General features: G+C 46.1%; 1 protein-coding gene across 1 annotated transcript; it reads left to right on the plus strand.

The window, feature by feature from the left end:
* The first annotated feature begins 785 nt into the window (after positions 1 to 785).
* Positions 786 to 26759, plus strand: A4GALT (alpha 1,4-galactosyltransferase (P blood group)). The gene is made up of 2 exons (XM_031940537.1): positions 786 to 1016; positions 25148 to 26759. Exon 2 carries the CDS (start codon positions 25191 to 25193, stop codon positions 26256 to 26258), a length of 1068 nt encoding a protein of 355 aa, XP_031796397.1. The 5' UTR covers positions 786 to 1016; positions 25148 to 25190; the 3' UTR covers positions 26259 to 26759.
* Positions 26760 to 27398: the final 639 nt, after the last annotated feature.

The following is a 27398-nucleotide window of genomic DNA, read 5'->3' on the forward strand; positions in this document are numbered from 1 at the left end:
TGTTCCAGGCAGTCTTGGCGCTGGGGGTGATGGTTTTCAACTATACATAGCAGTCGGAATAGACACGTGCAAGCATGTAGGGGCGCGTGTGTACGCGTGTGCACCTCCGGAGAGATGCATGTCTGTGTGAGTGCAAGATGAGGGGAAAGGCAGTAGAACCCTTGGCAGTGAACTTGGATGGAAAGAATTCTCCCCCCTCCCCCCTCTAAAGGAAATTTAGCATTTCCTTCCATTGTGAGTAAAACGTCCCCACCCAAAGGGACTTCCGAAGGCGCCCCAGTTTGGGCAGACTCTATGGTACCAAAAAAAGGCTGCAGTCCCCTTGTTAGAGACCGGGGAAATCAGGAAAGGCTTCCCGGAGGAGGTGGCCGCTTTACTCCACCTTAAAGGACCGAAGGAGTCTAAGTAGAAGTGGTGGGAAGGGATTACAGGAACGGGGAGCTAGGGCGAGGCCGGGCTGGGGGAGGGAGACTGAGCAAAAGCGGAGAGGGAGAAAGATGTAAGGGGGGGGGGGGAATTGTAGGTGCGATTGGGGAGGGGGCGAGGGCGTGAAGGCCCATTTGGAGGGACGGAGGGCGTGCCAAGGGGAGGCATCGAGGCAGTAGGTTGGGCCTTGGGGGGGTGGAGGGGGAGAGCATTCAGTGCTAAGCGCGGGGACCAGCGTTCATTATTCATGCCCCTTAATTGGCCCGAACTCCAGGGAGAAACCGGAGCTGGGCGCCGGCCTGCAGGGATCCACGTCTCAGGGAAGAGGGAGGGAAGGAGTAAGGAGGAGAGCCCGGGGGGCGGGGAGGGCGCGGGGCTGGGCGGGGCGCCCTGCTGAGCTCGGGGCTGCAGCTACAAGTTGGCCGGAGCTGGAGCATCGGAGCCGGGGCTGTGGCCGCGCGTGGCCGGAGGCAGTAGGCTGAGGACGCAGCGGTCGCGGGGCACGGACCGGGGGAGGAGAGTGGAGCCCAGCCGGGGGCAGGCCCGGGAGCCCCCTCCCTTCCGGTCCTCGGAGCCCCAGTCCGGAGGAGGTGAGCGGGGCTGCCCGGGGAGGGACTTCAAAGAGCTCGGGGCTTGGAGAGAGGAGCGGCGACGGGGCCGCGGCCCCAGGGGACCCCCGATCTCCCGCTCCTCCGGCCGCGGGGCAGAGTCAGGGGCAGGACGCGGTCCCGGGGAACCCCCTCCCACATCCCCACGTCCGACCCCCCCCCCAATCCAGTTCTCTCTTACGCAAACATATCCAATCCCCCACAACCCCTAGCGCTCCCCCGGGGATCCCCAGCGGCTGCTTCTAGCTCTTGGACGCAGCTGCCTCGGCGCCTCGAAGGGTCCGCGGGGATCCCCTGGGAAAGGACCGCGCCCTGCCATTGAAGGTCCCGCCCTCGGGCCCGAGAGATGGGCGCGCTGAGGGATATGGGGGCTGTAGCCCGGGGCCGCGGGAGGGGGGAAAGGAAAACAACCCCAAATCTTGGGGGTGCGGCGGACCCTGAAACCACCTGTGAGTAAAGGAGGGGGCCCGGGCCGCGGGAGGCGGGGTGAGTCCGTCTGAGGGGACGCTACAGAAGCTGACATTTGAAAGGGCACGCTCGCCCACCCGGTCTGGGTCTCAGTTTATCCGTCTGGGAACGTGAAGGGATAGATCAGCGGTCTGTCTCCCCGGGGACGGGGGCGCTTTTAGTGCCCGCTCTGGCACACACGGCACGACTTAATGGAAGGAAAATGGACTGAATCGCTCCTCTCCTGCCCGGACAATATCTATCCTAACTTTTCCTGTTCTCAGGTCCCTCTCACCTGACACTCTCTGATTTAAGGTCTCTTTGACCTGGATTTGACATTTCGCTCACTCCTCTGTTCTGCGTCCTCTGTTCTAAACTCTCTCCCAGCTTCGACGTTCTTTCTCTGTTCTAAACTCCCTCCCAGTTTGGACATTTCCCATTCTGCTCTCCGTCCCACTTTCGATAATCCCTGTTCCAAACTCCCTCCCAATTTCGACATTTCCCACTCTAATCTCCGGCCCAGTTTGGACAATCCCCGTTCTAAACTCCCTCTCAGTACTGATATTCCAGGTTCCAAAGCTCCCTTTAATTCCGATATTCCATGTTCTAAGCTCCCCTTCTATCATTGCCATCCCATCAATTATCCGATCAAAATCCATCAGCAAGTGTATTACAAGCCCACTAATCGTCAGGTGGGAGGCAAAAAAATTAATTCATGTCTTCAGGGAGTTTACACTTTCTGGGAGGACATGTATATATGTGAATATATGGGGGGGGGGGGAAAGCCCTCCTGTGGGAAGCTGAGCCTCTGACAGAGAAAGGATTCCCAGAGATGGTGTAAGGGGTGTGAGACCTAGATAGAAGGCCCGCCTGACTGATTTGCAGAGACCATGAAGCAGAATCATATCACGAAGCAGGAGGGAAAAGATGGGAGGTGACTTGGACCGGTTTTTAAATGCCAAAGCCAAGATTCGCCCTTTGATTTGGAGGTACTGGGATGGATGTGCTGTGACTTGGTCACACCTGAGCGGTAGCAGAATCCCCAGGGTGGGGATGGAGTCACCGACCCCCCCAAGCAGCTGGCAGGGCCGCCCGTGCTCCGATAATAGTAGGAGGCTGACTAGGGGAAAGCCACTGAGTTCTGGTTTGGACGAGTTGAGTTTGTGTGTTTGCTGGGCACAGAGTTGGAAAGGTTCTCTGGGCAGTGCATGTTGTGGGACTGGGTACAGGAGGTCTGGGACTCATTTGGATAGAAAAGATAATGAATCCATGGGAACGGATAAGGTCCTTAAGAGAGAGTGTGTGTAAAGGGGTGGAGGGCTCGGACAAAGTCTTAAGGGCCACCCATAGTTTTGAAAGGGGTGGCTGGATGAGCCCCAGACCTGCATTCAGGAAGTCTCCAAGTCAGTCTCAGACTTTTCCTAATTGTGTGCCCCTGGACAAGTCACTTCACCCTGTTTGTTTCAGTAAAATCTCATCTGTAAAATGAGCTGGCGAAGGAAATGGCATTTCTTTGCCAAAACAAAAACAAATTTAGTCATGAACAACACTTTGAAAAGGAGAAGTAGATGAGCCCAGAGAGAGCCACTGGGGGCAGGTGGTCCAGCAAAGAAGCTCCAGCCGATGAGATGGGGAAGAACCCAGAGAGAGCAGGTTTCGCTAACCCTGGAGGAGAGAGTTTAAGGTGAAAGTTCAAAGGTGTTTTTCTGTGGAGGAGCCTCTGAGATGTGGTTTGGGAAAGTGCAGCATCTCTGGTGTTGTAGGAGGGGATGGCATCAGTGGGAATGACACCGGAAGCTTAATTCCAAAAGGTCAGAGACAGGAGGGGAAGACCTGGGATTTGCCCAAGAGGCAGGACAGCTACCAGGGATGGTGGCTTCTTTGAGGCTGGGAGACATCTGAGCTTTGTGAGAGGCGGGTGAGGAATCGTTAGCTAGGAAGTGGGTGGAGATTGGAGAAGGGAGCAGCTAGGTGAAGGGCTCATTTGCATGACAAAACAGCCTGGGGTAAGATCAAAGGCACTTAACGCAAATAAGTAGTTCCGTGTCTGGGACACCCGAGTTCAATGTACCTTTCTTGACACCTGGGTAAATCACTTCTCTGCTCCGGCCTCAGTTTCCCCATCTGCAAAATAGGGCTAATGATAGCACCTTCCTCTCAAGGTTATAACAGTTGTAGAACCAGCTACACCCAGGGAAAGAACACTGGGAAATGAGTGTGGACCACAACATAGCATTTGCATTCTTTCTGTTGTTTGCTTGCATTTTTGTTTTTCTTCCCAGGTTATTTTTATCTTCTTTCTAAATCTGATTTTTCTTGTGCAGCAAGAGAACTGTATAAATATATATCCATAAATTGTATTTAACATATACTTTAACATGTTTAACATGTATTAGACTACCTGCCATCTAGGGGAGAGCTTGGAGGGAAGGAGGGGAAAAGTTGGAAAAGAAGTTTTTGCAAGGATCAATGTTGAAAAATTACCCATGCAAAGGTTTTGTCAATAAAAACTATGATAATAATAATAAAAAAAAACAATTGTAAATCAACTGTGGTCGGGGACTGGATGAAAGGAAGGCAGAGATCGAAAGATTGTGTAGAGGACCAGGAGAGGTAGAGAAGGAGCCCCTTCCATGTTCTGAGAACTGTCTCCAGCTCTGTCTGACATGGCAGGTTCTCAGCACTAATCCAGTATTTTCCCCCTACTTAACTGTTTCCTTCCTAATCTTAATTACACAGTTTGATTTGCCAAAAACCTTTTTTAGTTTTATAGAATCAAAATTGTCTCAATTTTTTTTAATTGCACATTTTTTCTCAATCTTTGCTCAATCGGGAACTTTTTCCTGTGAGTGTAACTGAGATTTCATTTCCAATTTCTTTGTGAGCTTATGTTTTCTATCTAGATCATGGCCCCATTTGGGGCTTCTCTTGTTAGGTGGTTAGGTGTTAGGTTAGGCTCCCTTCCCACAAAGGCCAACCTCCCGACTGTCCTGAATTGCAAAGGAGGTCCAGAAAAAGGGGAAGGATTTCTGGTGAATAGCAGAACTCAGAACCCTGGTTCCAGATCCAGTGCCTGTTCCACTGTTTCAAATAATCTCCCTGAACCTGGGTTTGACTCCTTCCTGAGAGCAAGTTTCCTCCCCATTTGTCAAAGGATGGGGGAGGGGAAGGAGAAGATAATATATGTAATGATTCCCCAGTAGTCATTGGGATTCCACAAGGGATCACCCCGGAACATTACTGTTGAAATAGACCTATTACTCGCATTCATTTCTTTTTCTTTTTTTGTTTGTTTGCCCACTCACTTTTTTCCTTCTTTTATTTTTTTAATTTTCATTTTTTTATTTACAAAACATACGCATGGGTAGTTTTTCAACATTGATCCCCACAAAATCTTTTGTTCCAAATTTTCCCCTCCTCCCCATCCCCTCCCCTTAGTGGCAGGTAGTCCCATACATGTTAAATATGTTGAAATGCAATTAAATCCAATATATGTATACATATCTATACAGTTCTCTTGCAGCACAAGAAAAATCAGATCAAGAAGGAAGGAAAAGAAAAACCGAGAAAGAAAACAAAATTGCATTCATTTCTTAATGGTTACTGTTGTTAAGAATAATCCCTGCTAGTATATATGTAGCATTTTACAAATAGTATCTCATTTGATCCTCAACAATGGCTCTGCAAAGCAGATGCCATTTTTATCATTCCCATTTTACTGAGGAGCAAACTGAGGCAGACGGTTGATTAAGCGGCTTGCCGTGACTAATAAGTGTGTGCAGCATGCTCACCCATGATACCACCTGGATCCAAGACCTCTTCCAGCTCAGATTGCCAACCAGGAAACCCTTAGATAAATGATGATTGATTGGATTGGACTTTATTTGACCTTCATGACTCGGTGGCTCGGGAAAGAGCAAACACCAGGACTCTGGATATCTAGAAAATCAGTGCTCCAGGAAGGAGAAAATCAGGAGCTTTCTTGTTCTGCAATGACTCAGCAAGAGGGGCCAATAAATCTTCTGCACATATTATGTGACAACATAAAGCCACAGGTTTGTCTCCACATGTGGGGAGGTGGGGAGGGAGCAGGGTCAAACCTGGGGTTCTGGTGGCTCCTGTACCACAAGAATGGGCTTGCTTGAGAACAGGTAACTGGTGCCAGACAAGGAAGAGGTAGAAAAGGTCTCCAGCGAAGCTCAGGTGACTGAGTTTCTTTAAGAGGTCGACACCCTGATGGAAAGATCTATTGATAACTAAGGCAGCAGCTCCAGAAATGGCTCAAGGGCCCTGCGGCAAGTCAGGAACTCATCCAGGCAAAAAGCTCACAGCCTAGGGAGTGGAAAAGTACAAGGGGCTCATTTCTGTGGGTCTCAGGACCACTCGGTCCAAGGGATTCCATATTGGACTCTTGTCACTGTCTTGTGACATCCAGCAATATAAAGTTGGTACTTATCACTTTGGGTGATATCTGGGTGGGCCTGAATGCATAACAATCACATCCTCTTTCTCTCCTCTTCTCCCTCTCTCTCCTGCCCCCACTTCCTATCCTTCCCCCCATTTCCCTTTCTTCCTCCCCTTTCTTCTCTTCTTCTCCTTCTCCCTCTCTCTTGCCCCCACTCTCTGTCCCTTTCCCTATTTCCCTCTCTCCCTTTCTCTTCCTCTCCCTCTCTCCTTCTTTTCTTTTAGTCTCCCTCTCCCTTTTCTTCTCCTTCTCTCTCTCTCCTGTCCCCACTCTGTCTGTCCCTTCCCCTCTCCCTCTCTCCCTTTCTCTCCTCTCCCTCTTCCCTCTTTTTCTCTCTTCTTCTTCCTTTCCCTCTCTTTCTCCCTTTCTTTTTCCCTCTCCCGGTCTCCAGGGTTAAAAGAACATCCCCAGTGGCTACCACTTCTCTGGAGAGGTAGAGTTAGAGGTGTAGTCTCCCTTCTTCCCACAAGCACCTGAGCTCCATTGGGGGTGGGGCTGTGCTCCCATTCGATGGGGATGTGGGAACAGTCAAGGGGAGGCTAATCAGACTTGGCCCTGATAGTAGGGAGAAGCCGGGACACTGGAACCATCCTCCCCCTGAGGACTTTCCCACCTTCACCCCTTTTCCACAACTGACCTCTATAGATTCAGGATTTAAAGAGTCCTAGAGTATTGGTCTTGAGGCTGAGCAGATTTAACCAAAAACTTTCTTCTTTTGAGACTTTCCAGATTCCCTATCATTCTTCCAGAACCTTCATCCTCTCCTCTGAATAGATCAGATTGTCCCTTCCTCCAAAGAACCTAGGCTATTCTCCTCGGCAGCCTTTAGGCTTTCCCATTGGGAACTCTTCTCCCTCCCATGGATGGAATCCTCCATTCTGCTCCATCACCCTCTCCCACAGCACTCACAGAGCCCTGGTCCTCCTCTCCTAGGCCTCCATCCTACATGCTACTCCAGTTGGATGTCTCAGATGATCATCTATTTATTACAGACCTTCCTTCCTTCCTTCCTTCCTTCCTTCCTTCCTTCCTTCCTTTCCTTTCTTCCTTTCCTTTCTTCCTTTCCTTCCTTCCTTTCCTTCCTTCCTTCCTTCCTTCCTTCCTTCCTTCCTTTCCTTCCTTTCCTTCCTTCCTTCCTTCCTTCCTTCCTTCCTTCCTTCCTTCCTTCCATCCTTCCTCCTCTGTGTTACTAAGGTTTGAACCACACTCAAGACTGCTCTTCTTCACAGTATAAACACCTAGTCCTTTCCTTAGCTGGACCCACACATGTTCTTCTCACAATCACCTGGCTATGGCCAGGGAGATCTGTTCTGGTTCATGTGTGAAAATGAGCCCTTTTCCAAGTAACTATGCAGCTGCGTAAATTTCCTGGCAGGAGAATCTGGTTTAAAGGGGGAAATAGTTTTATAGTCAATAGACATCTTGAATTTAAAGACAAAATCATCTGGAGTGGTATTATTACATTTTACTTATTAGTTGAGTACCTGGTGCCTGGACATCCATCCTATTCCATCATGGACCACTCCTCTCAAAGGTTCAATTAGATTCCTCAATCCCTTTAATCTCTTTGATTTTTTTTTTTTTTTTTTTTTTTGCTGAGGCAATTGGGGTTAAGTGACTTACCCAGGGTCACACAGTCTTTACTCTCTTTGGAACCAAAAGAGGAACTCTTTAATCTCCTCCTGAGTTGGGCAAAAGAGGCTGCCCTTTCCTGGCCAAGTTTTGTTGTTAGTTGGTTTGTTCCAGTCTCATTAATTATTCCTGATTGAATTTAAAGTTTTCTTGGCAAAGATTCTGGATGGTTTGCCACTTCCTTCTCTAGCTCATTTTACAGATGAGGAAACTGAGGCACACAACTAGGAAGTGTTTCAGATCAGAACTAAACTCAAGAAAGTGAGTGACTCCTGATACCACATGGTTTCCTGGCCTAAATACTTGAAGCCTTCTTTGTTCAAAGGTTGATTGGATTTCCACCTTTAATCCATTTCTCTAAGACCTTTTGCTTTACCCAGAAAGGAGTCTTTTTCTAGAAAACTCTAGAAAGAATTCTCTCTCCTAGGAAATTCTAGAAAAGATTGCTGTTCCTCTGAAATAATATTTTCAGTTTTACTAAAACAATTTTTGATATGCTTCCATAACAGTGAGAGCTTAAATGCCTATGGACTGATAGAAGAGCCTTGGATGTCCAACCTCAACCTCCTCCCTTTACAGATTAGGAAACTGAGGCCCAGGACTAGAGACAGAGGTCACTCATCTCCATAGCTAGGTAAATGAGCATTTCCTCAGCTAGGATTCCCACTTGGGTGCTCAGCATCCCACTCCTGTTGCTGTCCAAGGTAGCATCAGGTGCCCAGTCATCCAGGAAACCTAGGAGATGTGTTTCTCCAATACTTTGTCCAGCTAACTCCTTTTCCTCTTGCTTCTGCCCCCTCTCTATACTGGCTTCTCACTGCATCTCAGCCTCATGCATCTCCCTCTGCCTCTGATCCATCCTTCTCTATTCAGCTGCCAAAGGGTTTAAACCAAAGCTCTAGTCTGAACTTCCTTTCCCTTATTGCCTCCGGGATCAAACATACCTCTGCAGAAGTTGCTCCATAATAAGTCTATCCAGCATCCCTCCCCCACACCCTCATGTCCTCTGACATCCTAAGCCAGCCTCCTTAATGTCTCTCTAACTCTTGACTCTGCCTTTACTCCAGTTTGCCCTGTGTCTCCAATACTCTCTTTTCCCACCTGCCTTTGGGTGGGTTCTCAGTTCGGATCTCATCATATGCTGGAAACCTTTTCCTTTGAATACTTATTGTTTTGTTGTATTATGTTGGGAGAAAAAAATCGGAGCAAGAGGGAGATTTTTTTTTTTTTAAATAGAGAGACAAAACAAACAAACAAACAAAAAAAAAAAACCCAGAAAGAAGAAGTGAATTTAGCATGTGTTGATTTACATTCAGACTCCTTAGCTCTTTTTCTGGATGCAGATGGCATTTTCTGTACAAAGCCTACTGGGATTGCTTTGGATCACTGAACCGCTCAGAAGAATCAATAGCTGATCGTCTCACATTGTGCCGTTACTGTATACAATGCATTCCTCGTTCTGCTTGTTTCCCTCAGTGTCAATTCATGTAAATCTATCCGGGCCTTTCTATAATCAGCTTGTTCACCATTTTTATAGAACAATAATATTCTGTTACCTTCATGGGCCACAATTTATTCCACCATTCTCCAGTTGGTGGGCATCCACTCCTTTTCCAATTGGAAACCTTTTCCTTTCCAGAAAACTCCCACCCCCCATGACTAGGACCTCCCAGTTCGAAATCTCCCTCCCTCCATTTTATGCTTGTCTGAGTTAGTTTTAGTTAGATTGGAAAGGGCCAAATCCTTCCGAGGGATATTTTTTTAGAGATAAGCTTCCTTCTTCTGGATGGAGGCAATATCGGAGGGAAACCGACTACCTGGGTTACTGGGGGTTCCAGATACAAGGCATTAAGCTGTTCTAACCTACTTGCATTTACAGATAAGGAAATAACTAGAGGTATCTAAGTGCTGCTGTGCTGAGAACACTAGCTCAGGAGAACTTCAAATGTGGCCTCGGAAACTTGACACTTTATTAGCAAGTGATCCTGGACAAGTCACTTAACCCCATTCCCTCCTCCCCAAAAAGAAAGCAAATAATTGTCAGAGATTCAGTAAGTCAAACATCTCTTGAACAAAAGGAGGAGGAAAAGATAGGATACAGGCTTCTGACTCACAGTCCAGTTCTCTCCACCACTTGCCCAATGTCAAGTGGGCGCGAGTGGGCGAGGAGAGTAAGCTGGCTCTGGGACTTTGTTCTTCAGTCTACGAACTCCTAGAAAGTCCCTTCTGCTACCATAGGTCTTGGAGCAGGAAATGGTAACAGAGGATCGGGGAGATGGTATTCAAGGAGCTCTGTGAACTAGGACTAGAAAATACCAGTTATATTTTCACTTTTATCAACCTTAAGCAGAAATTTCCTTCTGCTGAGAATTTTTTTTTAAATCCGAGAGGGAATTCCTGACCCAGTAATAATTATAATATTTTGCTTGATTTTTCTTTAGTTTTCTAGTTAATTTTAAAATTTTAAAGTACCTTGCCTTTTTTTTTCTGAGGCAATTTGGGGTTAAGTGACTTGCCTAGGGTCACGCAGCTAGGTAGTGTTAAGGGTCTGAGATTAGATCTGAACTCAGGTCCTCCTGATTTCAGGGCTGGTGCTCTAAGCACTGTGCCATCTAGCTGCCCCCCAATTTTTTAATATAATGAAAGGTAGGTGCTATCATCACCCACATTTTACAGATAAGGAAACTAAGGCAGAAAGGGATGAATTGATGTATTTTGGAATCACTTAGCTAGTCAGTGTATAAGATTTGAACTTGAATTGTACTGGTTCCAATTCTAGCCCCTTCCCTCAGAAAGAATACCAAAAAAATTCTTTCTGACCTAGGGAAGTGCCTGAGAAAAGTTAAATCTGTCCCTCCTTGACCTGTTTGGCCCCGGGAAGCGGGGCCAGGAATCTTCCCAAAGTGGAACCAGCTGTTGTCAAGGGAAACAGGCTCCCCCTCCCTGGAGGTCTCCAGGAAGAGACTGGATGATCGCTTGTTTATAGAAGGGATTTCTTTTTGGTTGGGGGTTGGACTGCTTTGGTCTCTTCCATTGCCAGATTTTGTGATTCAGAGACTTCTGTGTTTCTTGTGCCTCGATTGCTACATGGAAGGATTACAAATATAAAAGTGAAACAGTATCTACTCTCATAGGACATAATCCACCAGGAATCAGGGAGGAAGGGGAAGGAAGGGTACTTTGTTGTTGACTTGGGAGGTGGAGCCTCTTGGCTGAAAAGCAACAAGAAAACCATTTTCGTGTAGACTTTCTACTTATTGGACCTGTGGGGTGAGTTCAAGTGAGGTATCAAGATGACAGCAGGGCGGAGAACTTGGGGTTGAAAGCAGGACTATTTCCTCCCCAGAAGTGGGGGAATAATAAATAATGAATCATTTTGGACACTTTGAATTTTGAGGTGTCTGAGGGCATTTCCTCTAAAATATATAGTAATAAACAGTGACTTGGTGATTATGGGAATGGAAAATACACAGTGAATGTGTCGGAGTTTTAATGCAGTCATTCTGACTCGAAATCTGGCTTTGTCCACCAGGTCATACTGCCTGCCCATACTAAATATTAAACCATGTCATTTCTATCGTGTGCGTGTGTGTCTGTGTGTGTGTATATATATATATATATATATATATATATATATATATATATATATATATGTATATAAAGCTTCTTATTTTTCAAAATACATGTAAAGATAGTTTTCAACATTCACCCTTGAAAACTCTTGTGTTCCAAATTTTTTTCTCCCCCTTTGCACTTCTCCCCTTCCCCTGGACAGCAAATAATCCAATATAGGTTAAACATGTGCAATTCTTCTAAAACTAATTCCTTGTTTATCAGGCTGCACAAGAAAAATAAGATCAAAAGAGAGGAAAAAAAAACCAAAAAGCAAGCAAATGACAACAAAACAAGATGAAAAAACTATGTTGTGATTCACAGTCAGTCCCCATAATCCTCTCTTTGGATGTAGATGGCTCTCTCCATCACAAGTCTATTGGAATTGCCCTGAAACATCTCACTGGTGAAAAGAGCCAAGTCCACCACAGTTGATCATCACATAATCTAGTTGTCGCCATATATAATGTCCTCTTGGTTCTCCTCACTTCATTTAGTCTCAGTTCATGTTAAGTCTCTCCAGGTCTTTCTTTAGCCTGCTGATCATTTCTTATAGAACTATGTTATTTTGTAATAAAATAAAAGCCCAGAAGGTTGACCATTGGATCTTGTGCCCAGCGTTCATGTGTTCTAGGAGGTTTGGAAGGATTCCATCTGGTTTTCCCCAGTGGCTTTTGAAAGAGGAAACACATTGGAATTTGGACATTGTTAAGAATAAGGAAACTTTATTATATCAAAAGCTGTTGTTGTTATTTTAATTTTAATTTTGGTCTTAATTGAAGCTAGAAAACTTGGTCAAGGATTTTTCTCCAGCCTCTACTTAAAGTCAAATTTAACAACCTTCCTCCCTTCTTCCTTCCTTCCTCCCTTCCCCCTTCCTTCCTTCCTTTCTTCTTCCTTCCTTCCTTCCTTCCTTCCTTCCTTCCTTCCTTCCTTCTTCCTCCCTTCCTCCTTCTTCCTTCCTTCCTCCTTCTCCTTCCTTCCTTCCTTCCTTCCTTCCTTCCTTCCTTCCTTCCTTCCTTCCTTCCTTCCTTCCTTCCTTCCTAACTTCCTTCCTTCCTTCCTTCCTTCCTCCCTTCCTCCTTCCTCCTTCCTCCCTTCTTCCTTCCTTCCTGAACCCTTCCCCCTTCCTTCCTTCCTATCTCCTTCCTTCTTCCTTTCCCCCTCCCTCCCTTCCTTTCTTTCTTTCAACTAAAGTCTCAAAGCTATTAAGGGTTGCTTTTGGTCGAGAGGTATCTGGGAATGGAATTGTGGGGAAAGTTTGATGATTTTATTTAATCTTTCCTGGCACTGAAAGCATCATGTGTGATGGCCAGGGTTGGATAGAGGCCAAGGACCAGCCAATCTGAGAGTGAAATTATTCTTGGCAATGTCCTATCTCCAAAGTCTTTCTGGGAAAGTTAATTTTTCTGAAATGAAAACAAAACAAAACAAAAAAACAGGTTGTGGCCCTAGGACCTACCTCCTTCCCCATCTCCTCACCCCCATATGCAGACTTGATACTGTGTCACTTTCCTGAAATGCTCTCTTCTCTCTTTTTGGTCATTTTTAGTTCTGAGGGATGAACCTTGGGCTGTGGAGTGGAATCTTTTGGCAAACTCAAGGAAAGCAAAAACCAGAAAATAATAATAAAAAGTTATTATAGAGTCTTCTCGGTCATCTTCCACTTTCCCTCTCATTACATGGTACAGGGGAGAAAGAGTTGGGCTTGGAATCTTAGATTCAACCTCAGACTATTACTAGCTGGATGACTATGGCGAAATCGCTTCATCTCTGCCTCAGTTTCCTCACTTGTAAAATAAAGATAACAATAGCACCTCCTTCCCGGGCTGTTGGGAGACAGTAATTGTACAGTACCTGCCACATAGTAGGCACCAACACATACTTCCTTCTTTCCCCCACTTTGGGGGAATGGGTGTGTAAACCTTAGAAATACTCTAGACGTCAGTTGTTATTCATTTTTTTATTCCAGTGTAGAGTGCTTCTGATGTGGAACTTCCCTTTGCAAAGGTAGCTCTCTAATCTCCTTGGGGAGGAAGGGAGTGAATGGTAGGAGTCATTCATTTCCCCATGTGGTCAGCAGAGCTACTTAGCTAGTTTGAGTTTATAGGCAACTGAGATCCATTTCAGGCATTAAGAGTTGTCAGGGGCTTTGAGAGAGAGGAATTCACTGGCTCTGGGCTGTCCAGCAGGAAAAATGGAGGCACTCCCCTTCCTTGCTCTCTCCCAGCACTGGGATATTGGACCTTTAATGAATCCCTGGGGCCTCAGGCAAGGTTCTCATCTCCCAATCTCTGGGGCTCCCACTCAGTTCCTGTGATCTCTGGGCCAGGGTTTGGCTTTAATATGCTAGAAACTGGTCTAGAAGAACAAACTGTGACAGGGAGTCTCAGGAAACCTTCCCTGGTGCTCAATGGTTTGGAAAGACAAGGCTTTGAGCTGGGGACCTTAATGTCCCTGTAGCTTGGGAACTTCTCCACTCCAATCCCACAAGCAATTATTAAACACCTACTGTGTGCCATGCATGGGGCTGGACACCAGGAATACAAGGCCAGACTGAAAAAGCCCCTCCTTCCACCAGGAGGAGTGTAAGTGCAGCGCTCTGCCCATTAGGCTATGCTGTCTCTCAATAGAAATTCAAATCTATAAAATACACTTTAAAAAAATCCCATTTCTTTGTTTTGCTTAGATTTTCCCCACTTAATTGTATTTTATTTTCTCCAATGACATAGATATAACTTTCAATATTTACTTTTATAAGACTTTGATTTCTATTTTTTTCCTCCCTCCTTTCCTCTCCAAGACAACAATCTGATATAGCTTATCTTTGTACATTCATGGTAAACCTTTTCCCACACTAGTCATGTTGTGAAAGAAGAATCAGAAGAAAAGGGAAAAACCATAAGAAAGAAAAAAAAGTGAGAGAGTATGTATGAAAGTGAGAATAGTCTGCTTCCATCTGCATTCAGACTCTGTAGTTCTTTCTCTTGACGGGAATGGATGAGTCTTTTGGAATTGTCTTAAATCGTTGTATTGCCGAGAAGAGCTAAATCCATCATAATTGAGCATCACATAATCTTGTGGCTGTTGTTGTGCACATCGTTTTCCCCTTTCTCCTCAATTCACTCAGCATGTGTTCATGTAGGTCTTTCCTGGCTTTTTTGAAATCATCCTGCTCATCACTTCTTATAGAACAATAATATTCCATTGTATTCATGTGCCACAACTTATTTAGCCATTCCCAGTTGCTAGGAATCCCCTTGATTTCCAATTCTTTGCCATTGCAAATGGCTCCTTCTCCCTTTTTTGTGATCTCCTTGCGATACAGACCTAGTAGTAGTATTGCTGCATCAAAGGGTAGGAGCAGTTTTTAAAGTATACTTTTTTCCCTTTTAAAAAATATAGCTTTTTATTTGCAAAATATATATGTGGATAATTTTTGATATTCACCTCTATAAAACCCTGTGTTCTAATTTTTCCTCCCTTCTTCCCTCTTCCCCCAGTTGCCACGTGATCCAATATATGTTAACCATGTACAATTCCTCTATACATATTTCCACAATTATCGTGCTGCACAAGAAAATTTAGATCAAAAAGGGAAAAAATGAGAAAAAAATAAAATGCAAGTGAACAGCAACAAAAAGAGTGAGAATGTTATGTTGTGATCCACATTCAGTTCCCACAGTCCTCTCGGGGGATAGACGGCTCTCTCCCTCATAAGTATATGGGAACTGGCATGAATCATCTCGTTATTGGAAAGAGCCACATCCATCAGAATGGATCATCATATAATATTGTTGTTGAAGTATATAATGATCTCCTGGTCCTGCTCATTTCACTCAGCATCAGTTCGTGTAAGTCTCTCCAGGCCTTTCTGAAATTATCCTGTTGGTCATTTCTTACAGAACAGTAATATCCCATTACATTCATACACCATAACTTACTCAGCCATTCCCCAATTAATGGGCAGCCACTCAGTTTCCAGTTCCTTGCCACCACAAAAAGGGCTGCTACAAATATTGTTGCAATGTGGGTCCTTTTCTCTTTCTTATGAGTATGATTATGATTATTTTTATGATCTCCTTGGGATCCAGGCCCAGTAGAAACACTGCTGAATCAAAGGATGTGCCCAGTTTGTTAGCCCTTTGAGCATAGTTCCAAACTGCTCTCCAGAATGGTTGGATCATTTCACAACTCCACCAACAATGTATCAGTGTCAGTTTTTCTACATCCCCTCCACCATTTATCATTATCTTTTCCTGTCATAAAATATAGTCTTGATGACCCATCTCCTTTACTGCTATCCCTCCCTTCCTTCCTTCCATCTTTTTAGAAATGAGTTGTAGTGATATCTTCTTTTGAGTTTTATGTTACTGTTCAGTGGTATCCAATTCTTCATGATCCCAAAATCTTCACGTATGGCTTCAGGACCATACAAATAGAGGCAAACTGACTTTCTTAGAGTCACACAGCTAGTAAATGTCTGAGGCCAAATTGAACTCAGATTCCTGATTCTAGGCTTATCGATCTCTCTACTTTGACACTTAATTACTGCTTGTTTCTTTCTTTCTTTTTTTTTTTTTTACATTACCATAGTATCCTCTAGTCCATTCTCATCCCCCTTCTCCCAAGAGAACCATTCCATAAAATAAAAAAAAATATTAAAAAAAAAAACTTCAAGAAGTTTACATTATCAAACAACAAATACACAGAGAAATAAATAGAAGGTAGACAAAAGGTCATTCTGAGGGAAGGTGTTGGTAACTAGGGGACATCAGGAGAGCTTCCGGGAGGGTCTGGGGGAGCTCGAGGCTCTGGGAGGCGGGTAGAGGAGGGTATGTCCCAGGCTTAGGCAGAGTATCCTCCAAGAGGGCAGTTTGGCCAAATGGCAGTAGAGTGTCCAGGGCGGGTGGACGGGGAACAGGGACCAGCCTGTGCAGGGCCTTTTAACATGGAGAAGCTTCTAGTTTATCCCCAAAGCAGTGCGAGATGCAGGGTTGATTGGCTAATGACATCCTGGGATGTGAATGATTAAGGGAAATTACTTTGGCCTCTGTGTGTGGGAGGGCCTGGGCTGAGGCCAGGGGGAGGCTGTTACTGTGAGAGGTGATCAGGGCTTATGGGAATGGAGGGAGCAGAGATGTCGGGATTTGGCAGGGAGGAGTGAGGAGGCTGAAAGGATGGTGGTACTTTCCACCCGAGGAAGGAAGACTGGAAGAGGAGAAATTACGGTTCACCATGCTGAGTGTGAGATCTCTCCAGGATACTGGTTGGTTTAGAAGCCTCTGATTCACTCTCTTTCTCTGTCCTGGGTCTCAAGGGTAACCGGGCCCTTAGGATTTCCGCTTCTCTTTAATGCATGCATTTCTTGTTATCCCCCTCTGCCCCGTCATGCACAGGGGCTCCGGCCTCCCTTCCCTTGTCTCATGCGGTGGTCCAAATGTCTGGGTCCTTGACTTACCCAGGCAGCCCACAGTAATGCTCCAGATGGCTCCTCACCCTACAGATGATCAGTGACTCGGCCATTCAGCAGTTCTGGCAGATCACCTAGGAGAGGTTGGAGGAGGATGGAGGGAGCCAGAGCAGGGAGGCCGAAGAGGAAGATGGAGTTCAGGTGGGAGAGGATGAGGGGAGGGGAGTAGGGGCAGGAAGGAGGGGCGTGGAGCTGGGCACTAGAACCAGATGCTCAGAGTGGAGAGGTCTTGGAGGCTGGAGCATATATAATTCATGTATCCACACCTAGGACAGGGCTCAGCCAGCAAAGGAGCAGCTTGACAGGTAGAGAAAAGACTGTATCCGGACGTGTTCTCCAACAGCCAGAGAGCCTGGGAGAGTGGGTGATCCTGATATGGCTGAAGGCAGCCCAGAAGGAGAGGGATGGGCCTGGGCCTGGAAGGGAGAGGGGAGTGGGCGATCTCAAGGGGAATCTGGGAGGAGAAAGGGAACGTGGAGCTGGACAGAGCAGTGATGGCAGTTTCTTTCACTGAGGTATATAAGGGGTGAGGTCTTCCACCCAGAGGAGAAGGCCAGGGGTAGACCAAGAAGTCGATCCATCTGGGTCTGCTCATTCTGGGGTTCTGAACCCACAGTCTCTGAACTCGGTTGTTTTTTTAAACTCTTTCAGGTTAACTGGCTTCCTTTGTACTTCTTTATCAAGTGGGGGGCACACTTAAGACCATGCTTCTGGGTTGGGTTGCCCTACGCTCACCCACCAACCCCAGAGCTCCCCGACACACAGGAGGTTGGCTCCCTGCTCTCATAAGACAGGACTCATGAGCTTCCCTCCCCAAACAGCATTTAATCATTCAGTGCTCTCAAAATTGGAAGTGGCAGTGGGGAATTCCGCTGTTGCCCATGTTCTCATGACAGAGAAAATAAAGGAACCAGATGGGGTTTTATTTTCTCTAACTGATCATTAGCTCCTGCCCGTGGAGGAGTGTTTCTGATTTTGGCTCAAGGGTGACCGGGTTGGATCTGCCTCGTAGATGGGTTAGAATTAGGGAGCACCTTGGATCGGGCAGCCCAATCTCCCTTGTGTTACAGTTGGGGAAACTGAGGCCCAGGGAGGGGGCAGAACTTGCCAAGCATTATGGAACAGGCAGTGCAGAGGAGAAAATGCCCTGTCCACTTGACATCTGGAGTTCAGAGTCCAAAAATGGGGCTTTCATTGTTCCAGGATCCCCAGTTGCCTAATTATTAGCACTCTTGAAATTACTTGCTGTTGCTTTGCATATACACTCCTTCCCAGTAAAATCTAAACTCCTTAAGGGCCGGCGGCAGCTTTTTATTTTGCCCTTTTTTTCTTTCTATCTGTAGGACCCCATTTGGGCACACACACCAATCATCCCCTCACAGCCAACCCCGTCTTTACTATGCTTCCAGGAGGGTTAAGAGCTTGCAAAGGGCCTTTTATTATTCCCATTTTACAGCTGAAGTAGAGCAAAATGAGTGTGTGTTTTGGGAGGGAGGGGGTGGAGATAACTCTAAAATGAGGAGCTGAGGCCTCTGATTTCTCAGCCCCTTGTGATGGGGAGAGAGAAGAGTTGATCCTTGGGGACTCAGCCAAAGAGCTGTTAGCCAAAACTGGCTCCTCCTGGAGTCCAGGATCTAGGAAGGAGAGGGCCAGGGTGATGGGGAGCAGGCTGGGTCTCGTTGCACCCTAGGAGGAGCCTGGGTTAGGAAGCTGGAGGGGGTCTGCATTCAGTCCAGAGCCCTATGTGGAGGGCTACTTGGGGCCTTCAGGAAGTCGTAGGACTAGAAGTCCTATGCAGGAGTAGAAGCAAATGGTTTCTGCTCCAAGAGAAAGGAATAGGAACTCTGCAAGGGGAGATGGAGAGGGAGGGTCCTGGGAATGGCCCTCAAGCAGGAATCAGGAGAAGGGACCAGTCGGGATTTATAAGGGGAGACTAGACTTGGGGGTTGTTGGTGAGAGGTGACTGTTGTTGGGCCCAAGGAGCTGTCCCAGGGTCACCAGCTGGTGAGAAAGACCCCGGCCTTGTCCCTTCAGGCCTGCTGTGGGGGGCTGAGCACAGTGGGCTACCCTGTGAGAAAGGGGGGCTCTGTCCTCTGCCCTGGGGGGGTAGCACACCTGCCCAAGGAAAGCATGGCATGGATCTTTGAGACTCTAAGTTCCCCCCCTCCCCACAGATGCCATAAGTGCCCCACCTCCCCCCCAAAAAAAAATTTTAAGGTTTCAGAAAAAGCACAGGACTTTGACCCTGACTTGGTTTCCTTACCTGGAAAATGAGGCATTTGATTTCTCAACTTTTCCAGATCTGAGACTAAGTGGACGATAATTTTGGGGAGTAACTCAGGAAAATGCTTGGTTTGGCATGAAATCAGTATAATGGACTCTGGTGTGGACGCCACTCAGGCACTGGTTCCGGGCCAACTTTGAGTCAGCCGCTCTATTTAAATGCATTTTGCTCCCTTCACCAAATATGGCAAAGGGCTAACAGGCCCATGCTCTTCTCCTTCACAGAAACATTTCTTCCTGGCTCTAGCACATAACACTTCCTTAAAGATGATGTTGTTGTTTTCTTGGCAAAGACATTGGCGTGGTTTGCCATTTCAAAATCTCTTCTAATTCATTTTACAGATAAGGAAACTGAGGCAAACAGGGTGAAGTAATGGCCAGAAACTGGCCAGTTTCAAACTCTCACAAATGAGTCCAGGCCCAGCACTTGATCCACTGCCCTTTCTTAAAGAGCTACAGCAAGAAAGACCAGGTGTTCCTTCTGAGCTTCCCCTCCCACCCAGAGCTCACAAGCCCCCACTGCTGTAATTATTTTTATTCTAATCTGACAGCTTTTTTTTTTAAAATAAAAAGGTACTTTATGATTACAAAGATAATTTACAAATTAGCACAAGGTAAAAGAATATTCTTTCTAGAATGTTAGCTTTTTTTTTTTTAATAAAAAAGATACTTTACACTTACAAAGATAATTTTTACAGTTAGAACAAGGTAACAAATATTCATTTTAATGACATAATAAAAATAGTAATGAGATAACTCCCCCACAAACTTGGGGCATGTTTTTCCACAAATATGGACTCAGTGAGAAAATTCAGGAATGTTCTTTTCCTAAAATGCACTCTTTTAGGAACTGGTGACATTTTTATAAATAAGCATAAAACAGAAAAAGATGATTAGAGGAAAGGTATAGAAAATACATTGTTTGGCATACAGTAGGTGCTTAATAGATGTTTATTGATTGCCTCATTATTGGAAAAAATGAGGTGAGAAAATATGAAGAGAAAGAGAACACTTAGAGTTCCAGGAATTGGGAGAGCTTTTCCAGAGTCGAGCTTTGAAGGATGACATGTTCCCTTATGGTTATTTCTCTCATACCTTCTTTACCTCCCAGACTGGAAAAAAGAAAATTAAAATTCTCACAGCAATTAATCAGAATCCAGGAAATCAAATATTTTTATTAGCCCCACCCAAGCATAATTTTGTTCAATTTGGCCCCTGAATTTATCACTTCTGGGGAGGTAAGGAGGGAGTTTCCTTATGGAAACTCCTTCATGGGACGGCTGGTGGCTCTGTGGATAGAACTCTATGCTGGGACTTAGGAAGGCCTAACTAAGGGTCTGGAGACCCTTCTGATTCTAGGTCTGGCCCCTTTTCCACAGCCTTCTCTGGAAGTCCCTATGAATAAGAATGGGGAGAGAGAGTTTGAATGCATTCCCTGAGATTGTCACCTTTGCTGAGCTCTCTAGTACTCCTCAAAGCTCAATGACTCAATGATCTTCAGATCATGAATAAGTTTGAGGTGATTGCTATACATTTTGCCACTATGACCCCAGTATTGGCCTTTCCACAGAGTTTAAAAAAATTAAAATTCTTAACAGTAATTTCCCTCTTCTTTTCTCCCCCTTTTTTCCCCCTTCTTTTCTCCCCCTTCCTTTCCCCCTTCTTTTCCTCCTTTCTTTTCCCCCCTTCCTTGCCCCTTCCCCCTTCTCTCCTTTCCCTCCTCTCTCTCTCTCTTTCCTTTCCTTCCTCCCTCCCTCCTTCTTTTTTTTCCATGATTAATAGAGCAATCTCTTTTATTTATTTATTTATTTTAATTAAAATTTTTTATTTTCTTTTTTTTTTTTTATTTAATAGCCTTTTATTTACAGGATATATGCATGGGTAACTTTACAGCATTAACAATTGCCAAACCTCTTGTTCCAATTTTTCATCTCTTACCCCCCCACCCCCTCCCCCAGATGGCAGGATGACCAGTAGATGTTAAATATATTAAAATATAAATTAGATACACAATAAGTATACATGATCAAACCGTTATTTTGCTGTACAAAAAGAATCAGACTCTGAAATATTGTACAATGAGCTTGTGAAGAAATCAAAAATGCAGGTGTGCATAAATATAGGGATTGGGAGTTCAATGTAATGGTTTTTAGTCATCTCCCAGAGTTCTTTCTCTGGGCGTAGCTGGTTCAGTTCATTACTGCTCCATTGGAAATGATTTGGTTGATCTCGTTGCTGAGGATGGCCAGGTCCATCAGAACTGGTCATCATTTAGTATTGTTGTTGAAGTATATAATGATCTCCTGGTCCTGCTCATTTCACTCAGCATCAAAAACTTTTTATTTTCAAAATATATACATGGATAATTTTTGACCCCCACAAAACCCTGTGTTCCAATTTTTCCCACCCCTTCCTCCACTTGACAAGTGATCCAATATATGTTAAAAGTGTGCAACTCCTCTGTATATATTTCTACAAGTATCAGGCAATATATTTTAAATGGGTGTCCATGTATCATCAGTATCATTGCTTGCCTTCTCAATGGGTGTGACAGGGCCAGAGGGAGGGAGAGAATTTGTAACTCAAATTTGAAATTAAAAAATATTAATAAAGTGAAAAAATTAATTGACTCAGAGTCATTTCAGGCCCCAGGCGTTGCCCCAGAACATAGTGAGTTCCCAGCACTGGAGTTCTCTCACTGAAAGCATGTCTGGATTGTTTGGGGGCAGATTTCTGGGTAGGGACTATTTAGACGTCCCTGGACTCTCCCAGTGCCCAGAGAGAGCCTTCCTCCCAACTCCAAGGAAGCCACTGGAAGCCGGCAGATTTCTCTTTCCCCTCCCCTCTTCTCATCCCAACCAAAATCAATCTTCCATCTATTTACTGGAAGGCTCTTGTTTTTCAACCCAGATGGAAGATGAGAAACTAGCTTTTCTCCCCCCGCCCTTGAGATTTCAGACATCAAACATCCCATCTCTGGCCACATGGGGAGGGAGATGCTGCTCTTCAGGGCCCTGCTCAAATTCAGACCTCAGCCAATGGCTCTTCTTGTAGGGGTCCTTCCCCCATCCCCGGAATTGTTCCAGTCTTCCCTGGAGAGCAGCAATGAGACAGAATGGAACGGCTCTTGAGTTTGGATTCGCGAGAGACCCTTTACTGGATGCATCAAGTCACCTGACTTACCTCAGTTTCCTGATTTGCAAAATAGGGGCAATGATCCTTGCAATGTGGATGTCCCAGGGTTATAATAAGGAAGAAGGACCTCTGCTGCCCAGGTGACCTGAATTTCAGTTTCCTCATGTGTAAAAAGAAGTTTAGACTAAAATGTCAAAGTTTCTATAGCTCCATGGACCTAGAAACCTGGGTGATCTTGGGCAAGGGACTTCTGGGGAGGGCTCGAGGTCTCATTTTCCTGCTCTGTAAAATGTGTTTTGGAGAAGGGGGAGATGGGGCTGAATTCCACGGCCTCCAAGGCCCTTTCTGGCTCCAGAAGCTCTGATCCTAAGTGAGATAAACAAAGTGAGGGAATCTGCCCTGCTGAACTCCCCAGGAGACAGAGGATGACAGAGCTCTTAGGAATACTCAGACAATCCCCTAGAAATATTCTCAAATTAGAGGAGGACTGGGAAACTCGGGAGATTTCTTGGGAAACGTCTGGCGTTGAGCAATCCTGGCCACAGATATCTTGGGCTCCCTTGGCTGACAGGCAGTAAAGACTTTCCTGGCCTTGCCAGGATGTATTAGGACCATCAGGGGCTGGTCTGTAGTTTTTTCCTTACTCTTGTCGAGTGCTTTCAGTCATTCTCTGTGGCTCCATTTGGAATTTTCTTGGCAGAGTTACTGCAGTAGTTGGCTATTTCCTTCTGCGGCTCATTTTACAGATGAGGAAACTGAGGCAGACAAGGTGAAGTGGCTTGCCCAGCTAGTGAGTGTCTGCGGCCAGATCTGGCTTTAGGGCCGTGGTGCTCTGTGCCTGGCACTGTGTAGCTGCCGCTTCCCTGGCTGACCCCTTCCAAGGGAGCTCCTGACTTTGTTAGAAACAGTCTTTGTCTGAAGCGTTGATCCTCTTCCCCGTCATTTTGGTGGAATCGATATTTCCATCATCTCTGGCCATCTGGAGCCGTTGTCTCGCCACTGTCAATTTGTAGGAGTTGAACATTAATGAACAAATTCACTCAGCCACTTACCAGCCAGATGACTTTGGTCCTCCTGAGACATGAGCCAGTGCTCTAGCCATTGCACCATTAGCTGCCCCACAGCCAGACAACTTTGGTCCTTCCGAGACATCAGCCAGTGCTCCAGCCATTGCACCATCCAGCTGCCCCCCAGCCAGGTGACTTTGGTCCTCCTGAGAAATCAGCCGGTGCTCCAGCCATTGCACCATCCAGCTGCCCCCTAGCCAGGTGACTTTGACCAAATCATTACCTGTCCCTGGGCCTTGGTTTTCTGATGAGTAGAATGAGTTTTGGTCGCCATGCTCTCTAAGGGTGCTTCCATCTCTTAAGTCCATGATACACTGAAGAGGACCTTTGTTATACATACATGAGCGTGCACACACAGTATTCAGGAGGTGTGCTGGTGAGAGGGCTATTCACCTCACCCATGTCTCACCTGAGGCTCCAAGAAGTAGCACACACGGGCAACACACCCCAATAAAATCGTCTTGGCAGATGGGCTAAACCGGGCTGAAGGTAACCAACAGGCCACGGGTAAATTAATAGGATGTCTGCTCCAAGTAGGTGGAGAATTCCCCTGGCAGAATGGGTGAAGGAGAATGTTTCAATGGCCACGAAAATGGCTGACGCAGGTGCCATGGGGGGCACGGAGCTCGGTCGGACACTGGAGACGCCCAGGTTATCCGCTGTATTCCAGGCCATCGCTGATCATTCTGACTTTTGTCTGATCCCCGGACCTCGAGGACTTGGGAAGAAAGAGTAATCTAATCCATAAACAAGTCAAGCCAACAATCACATCCCCCTGGACGCTACTCTTCCCCAGTTCCTTCACTGTGTTCTCGAATTGCATCTCTTACATGAAACAACAAGTGCAGGCAAAAGCTCCCAGGGCTGGAAGGGCATCCAAGCTTGAGCCGCAGCTGGGCAGGAACCCACCTTGGGTGTTCCTCACACTGAAGATCCATTCTTCTTCACTGGAAGACCTTGAGCGATGGGAACTTCCTCCCTCCCAGAACTGCCCATTCTCACGTTCTCCCTGATGGGGAGACACTTTTCCCTGCTGTGGAGTGGATCTCCGTGTCACTTCTCCCTGCTCTCCCTAATTTTTGCTCCTTGAGGCCAAATGGAACAACCCAAATCCCTCTTGCCTACAACGACCACTGAGATACTTGAAGGTGGTGGCCATAGCATGTGCACTCCTCCCAACCGCCTTCTCTAAGCTGAACTGCTCAGTTATGCTTCCTCTTCTTCCCATGTCCAATTTTCTCCTCACTTTCATTACCCTCCCCCCACCTCCACCCCGGAGCCCTGCCAAAATATGGCGCCCAGAGAACCAGATCTGCATCTGATCGTTCAACAAGATGTTTTTACACCTTCCTCAATGGGGGCTTATGAAGAATATGTTTTTGGTCAATCAATAATCAAAACCCATCATTTTACCATTAATTTGACCTTGTACAACTTGTCACTTCTCAGAGGTAACTTATCTTATTCCCTAGAGTATTTCTTGATTTTTTTTTTTTTTTCTGAGGCAATTGGGGTTAAGTGACTTGCCCAGGATCATACAGCTAGGAAGATTTGAACTCGGGTCCTCCTGACTTCAGGGAGGGTGTTCTACCCTCTGTACCACCAAGCTGCTACATACCTTGATTTTTAAAGGCCACACCATGGGTATGGTCAGTATTCCAACAACCAATGGCCAGCTTTGCTCTAATTCAATCAAGCCTGACTGTACAGAGAGGAGAGGGAATGAATCTTTCATGGTTTCTCTCACCTTCCTCAGAAGACTTGAAATATCATTTGCTGGACTGGGCAGTGGGAGGGAAGAAGCAATGAATCCCTTCCCCTTTACACATGTTAAATACATCGAAATCCTTAGAATGGTACCGAAAGGCCCACTGTCATTAGTAGTCACAGGGGATGGTGTACCTAACAGAGCCCAACTATAATTTTATATGTCGTAAATGAATGTCTCTTGTCGTGGACTTTCGGGGAGCCTTTCCTCACTGTGTGACTTTTTTTGCAGATCCCCCGTTCTTCTCAGAAGTCCTTCTCTATGGTTGGAGACCATGTTCAAGCAGCCCATGTGTGTGTTGAAGTTCCTCCGAGGGTCCACCAACCAGAGAGCGTGCACGCTGTTAGCCATTATTTTCAAGCTCATGTTTCTCGTCTCTATCATGATCTACTGGATGGCAGAATCGAAATACAAGGGCCAGCTACGCAGCTTGCCTCTCGAGGTTAAGTGCCCCCTCGTCCTTTCTTCAGCGCCTTCTCCGATCCTGGGTGAGCCCCCTGCCCCACCGGGGGACATCTTCTTTGTGGAAACTTCCGATCGGACCAACCCCAACTTCCTTTTCATGTGTTCGGTGGAGTCGGCCTCCAGGACTCACCCTGGTACCAGGATTGTCGTCCTCATGAAGGGCCTGCTTGGCAGGAACTCTTCCCTCCCCAAGCACTTGGGCATCTCTCTGCTGAGCTGCTTCTCCAATGTGGAATTCCAGCCACTGGACCTGGCCAACCTTTTTGAGGGCACCCCTTTAGCCAGCTGGTATGCCTCTCTCAACCAAAGATGGCATCCGTACCTGGTCCCCACCGTTTCAGATGCTGCCAGAATAGCCATCATGTGGAAGTTTGGGGGGATTTATTTGGATACGGACTTCATCGTGCTGAAAAATCTGAAGAACTTCACCAACGTCCTGGGCATCCAGTCCAAGTACGTGCTCAATGGGGCCTTCCTGGCCTTTGAGCCCAAACACGAGTTCATCTACCTCTGCATGCAGGACTTTGTGGATCATTATAACGGGTGGATCTGGGGCCACCAGGGCCCCCAGCTCTTGACCCGCGTCTTCAAAAAGTGGTGCGGGAGTCAGAGCCTTCAGGATCGCCGGAGCTGCAGAGGGGTCCATGCCCTGCCCCAGGAAGCCTTCTACCCCATCACGTGGCAAAACTGGAAGAGGTATTTCGAAGACATCAGCTCACAGGAATTCCACACGCTGCTGAATAAGACCTATGCGGTCCATGTATGGAACAAGAAGAGCCAGAGCGTCAGCTTTGAGGTCACTTCTAAGGTACTGCTGGCCCGTCTCTATTCCCGCTATTGCCCTATGACCTCAGAGGTCATGAAGATGTACCTCTGAAGAGCTGAAGTGGACTCCTGACAACCTGCCCCCTGAGAAAGCTTTGGCTCAACACTCTGCGCCCTCTTTATGGAAAGGAGCACCTGAGATGAAAGGGCCATTCCAGCTAGAGAACATGGGATCTTCCACAGATAGGGGGTTCTGATTGGGCTGGAGGTGGGAAGTGATGGACCATCCTCCTCCCTCTGTCCCGAATGGTAGCCATCTGCCAATAGGGACTGTGAGTATCCAAAAGAACAGAATGGAGGAAAAGGCTGTTGGCTTGGAAGAAAGGGAGATGTGTGTCACCAGAAATCAGGGAATTGGGGCAGCTAGACTGGCCCTGAAGTCAGGGGGACCTGAGTTCATTTGCAGCCTCAGACATATAATACTTTCTAGCTGTGTGACCTTGGACAAGTCACTTAACCCCAATTGCTTTACCAAAAATAAAATAGGTCAGAGAATGGAAGCTGGTTCAGAGAATTCAGGGTGAAGAAGGCAAAAAAAAAAAAAAAAAAAAAAGTACCCAATATAGGAAGAGATTGCCCATGAAATAAGAGGGAAAAAAGGTTATTCTTGAAGTCATAAAGGCCAAAAGCTTCTGGAGGCTTTCTACTCTCCCAAGTCTCTCTGAATATTGAGATGAACATGTCTTCTTTGGCTCTTTGAAGACTGGCATCAGGAACTTACATTTTTTGTGGGGGGGGGATTGAGCTTTGGAGTACCCAAGGTGGGAGAGCCTCCCTGTTTTCTCCCCTATCCTATGCCCACCCTCACTTTGTCCCTTTTAGGAATGGACTTGAGTCAACTGACATGGGATCAGCCACTAACTTTTAAGGTGGGGAGGGGTCGTGAGGAAGGCATTTCAGGAGAGACTGACAAATCCCTAAAATATTCTCTCCCACATATCAGGTAAGAACAAGAGAAAAAATAATAATAATAACAACAACTCCTCATCTTTTGACTTTATTTGCAAATCAAATTTTCTCCCTGATCTCATTTGAGTTTCACAACAACTTAGGGAGATTATATCCATTTCATAGGGAAGGAAACTGTGTCTTAGAAGATTACATGTCATTGAGCTAATAAGTGCTAATAATAAGACCCTACTCCAATTCTAATGCTCTGTCTGCTACAGAGGTTGTCAGGTTGTCTTAGGAT

The sequence above is a fragment of the Sarcophilus harrisii genome, chromosome 5 (genome assembly GCF_902635505.1).
Source record: "Sarcophilus harrisii chromosome 5, mSarHar1.11, whole genome shotgun sequence".
In the NCBI taxonomy this organism is placed as follows: Eukaryota; Metazoa; Chordata; class Mammalia; order Dasyuromorphia; family Dasyuridae; genus Sarcophilus; species Sarcophilus harrisii.

Coding starts and splice junctions, on each gene's coding strand:
- A4GALT (XM_031940537.1), top strand. CDS start 25,191: ATGTTCAAGCAGCCCATGTGTGTGTTGAAGTTCCTCCGAGGGTCCACC.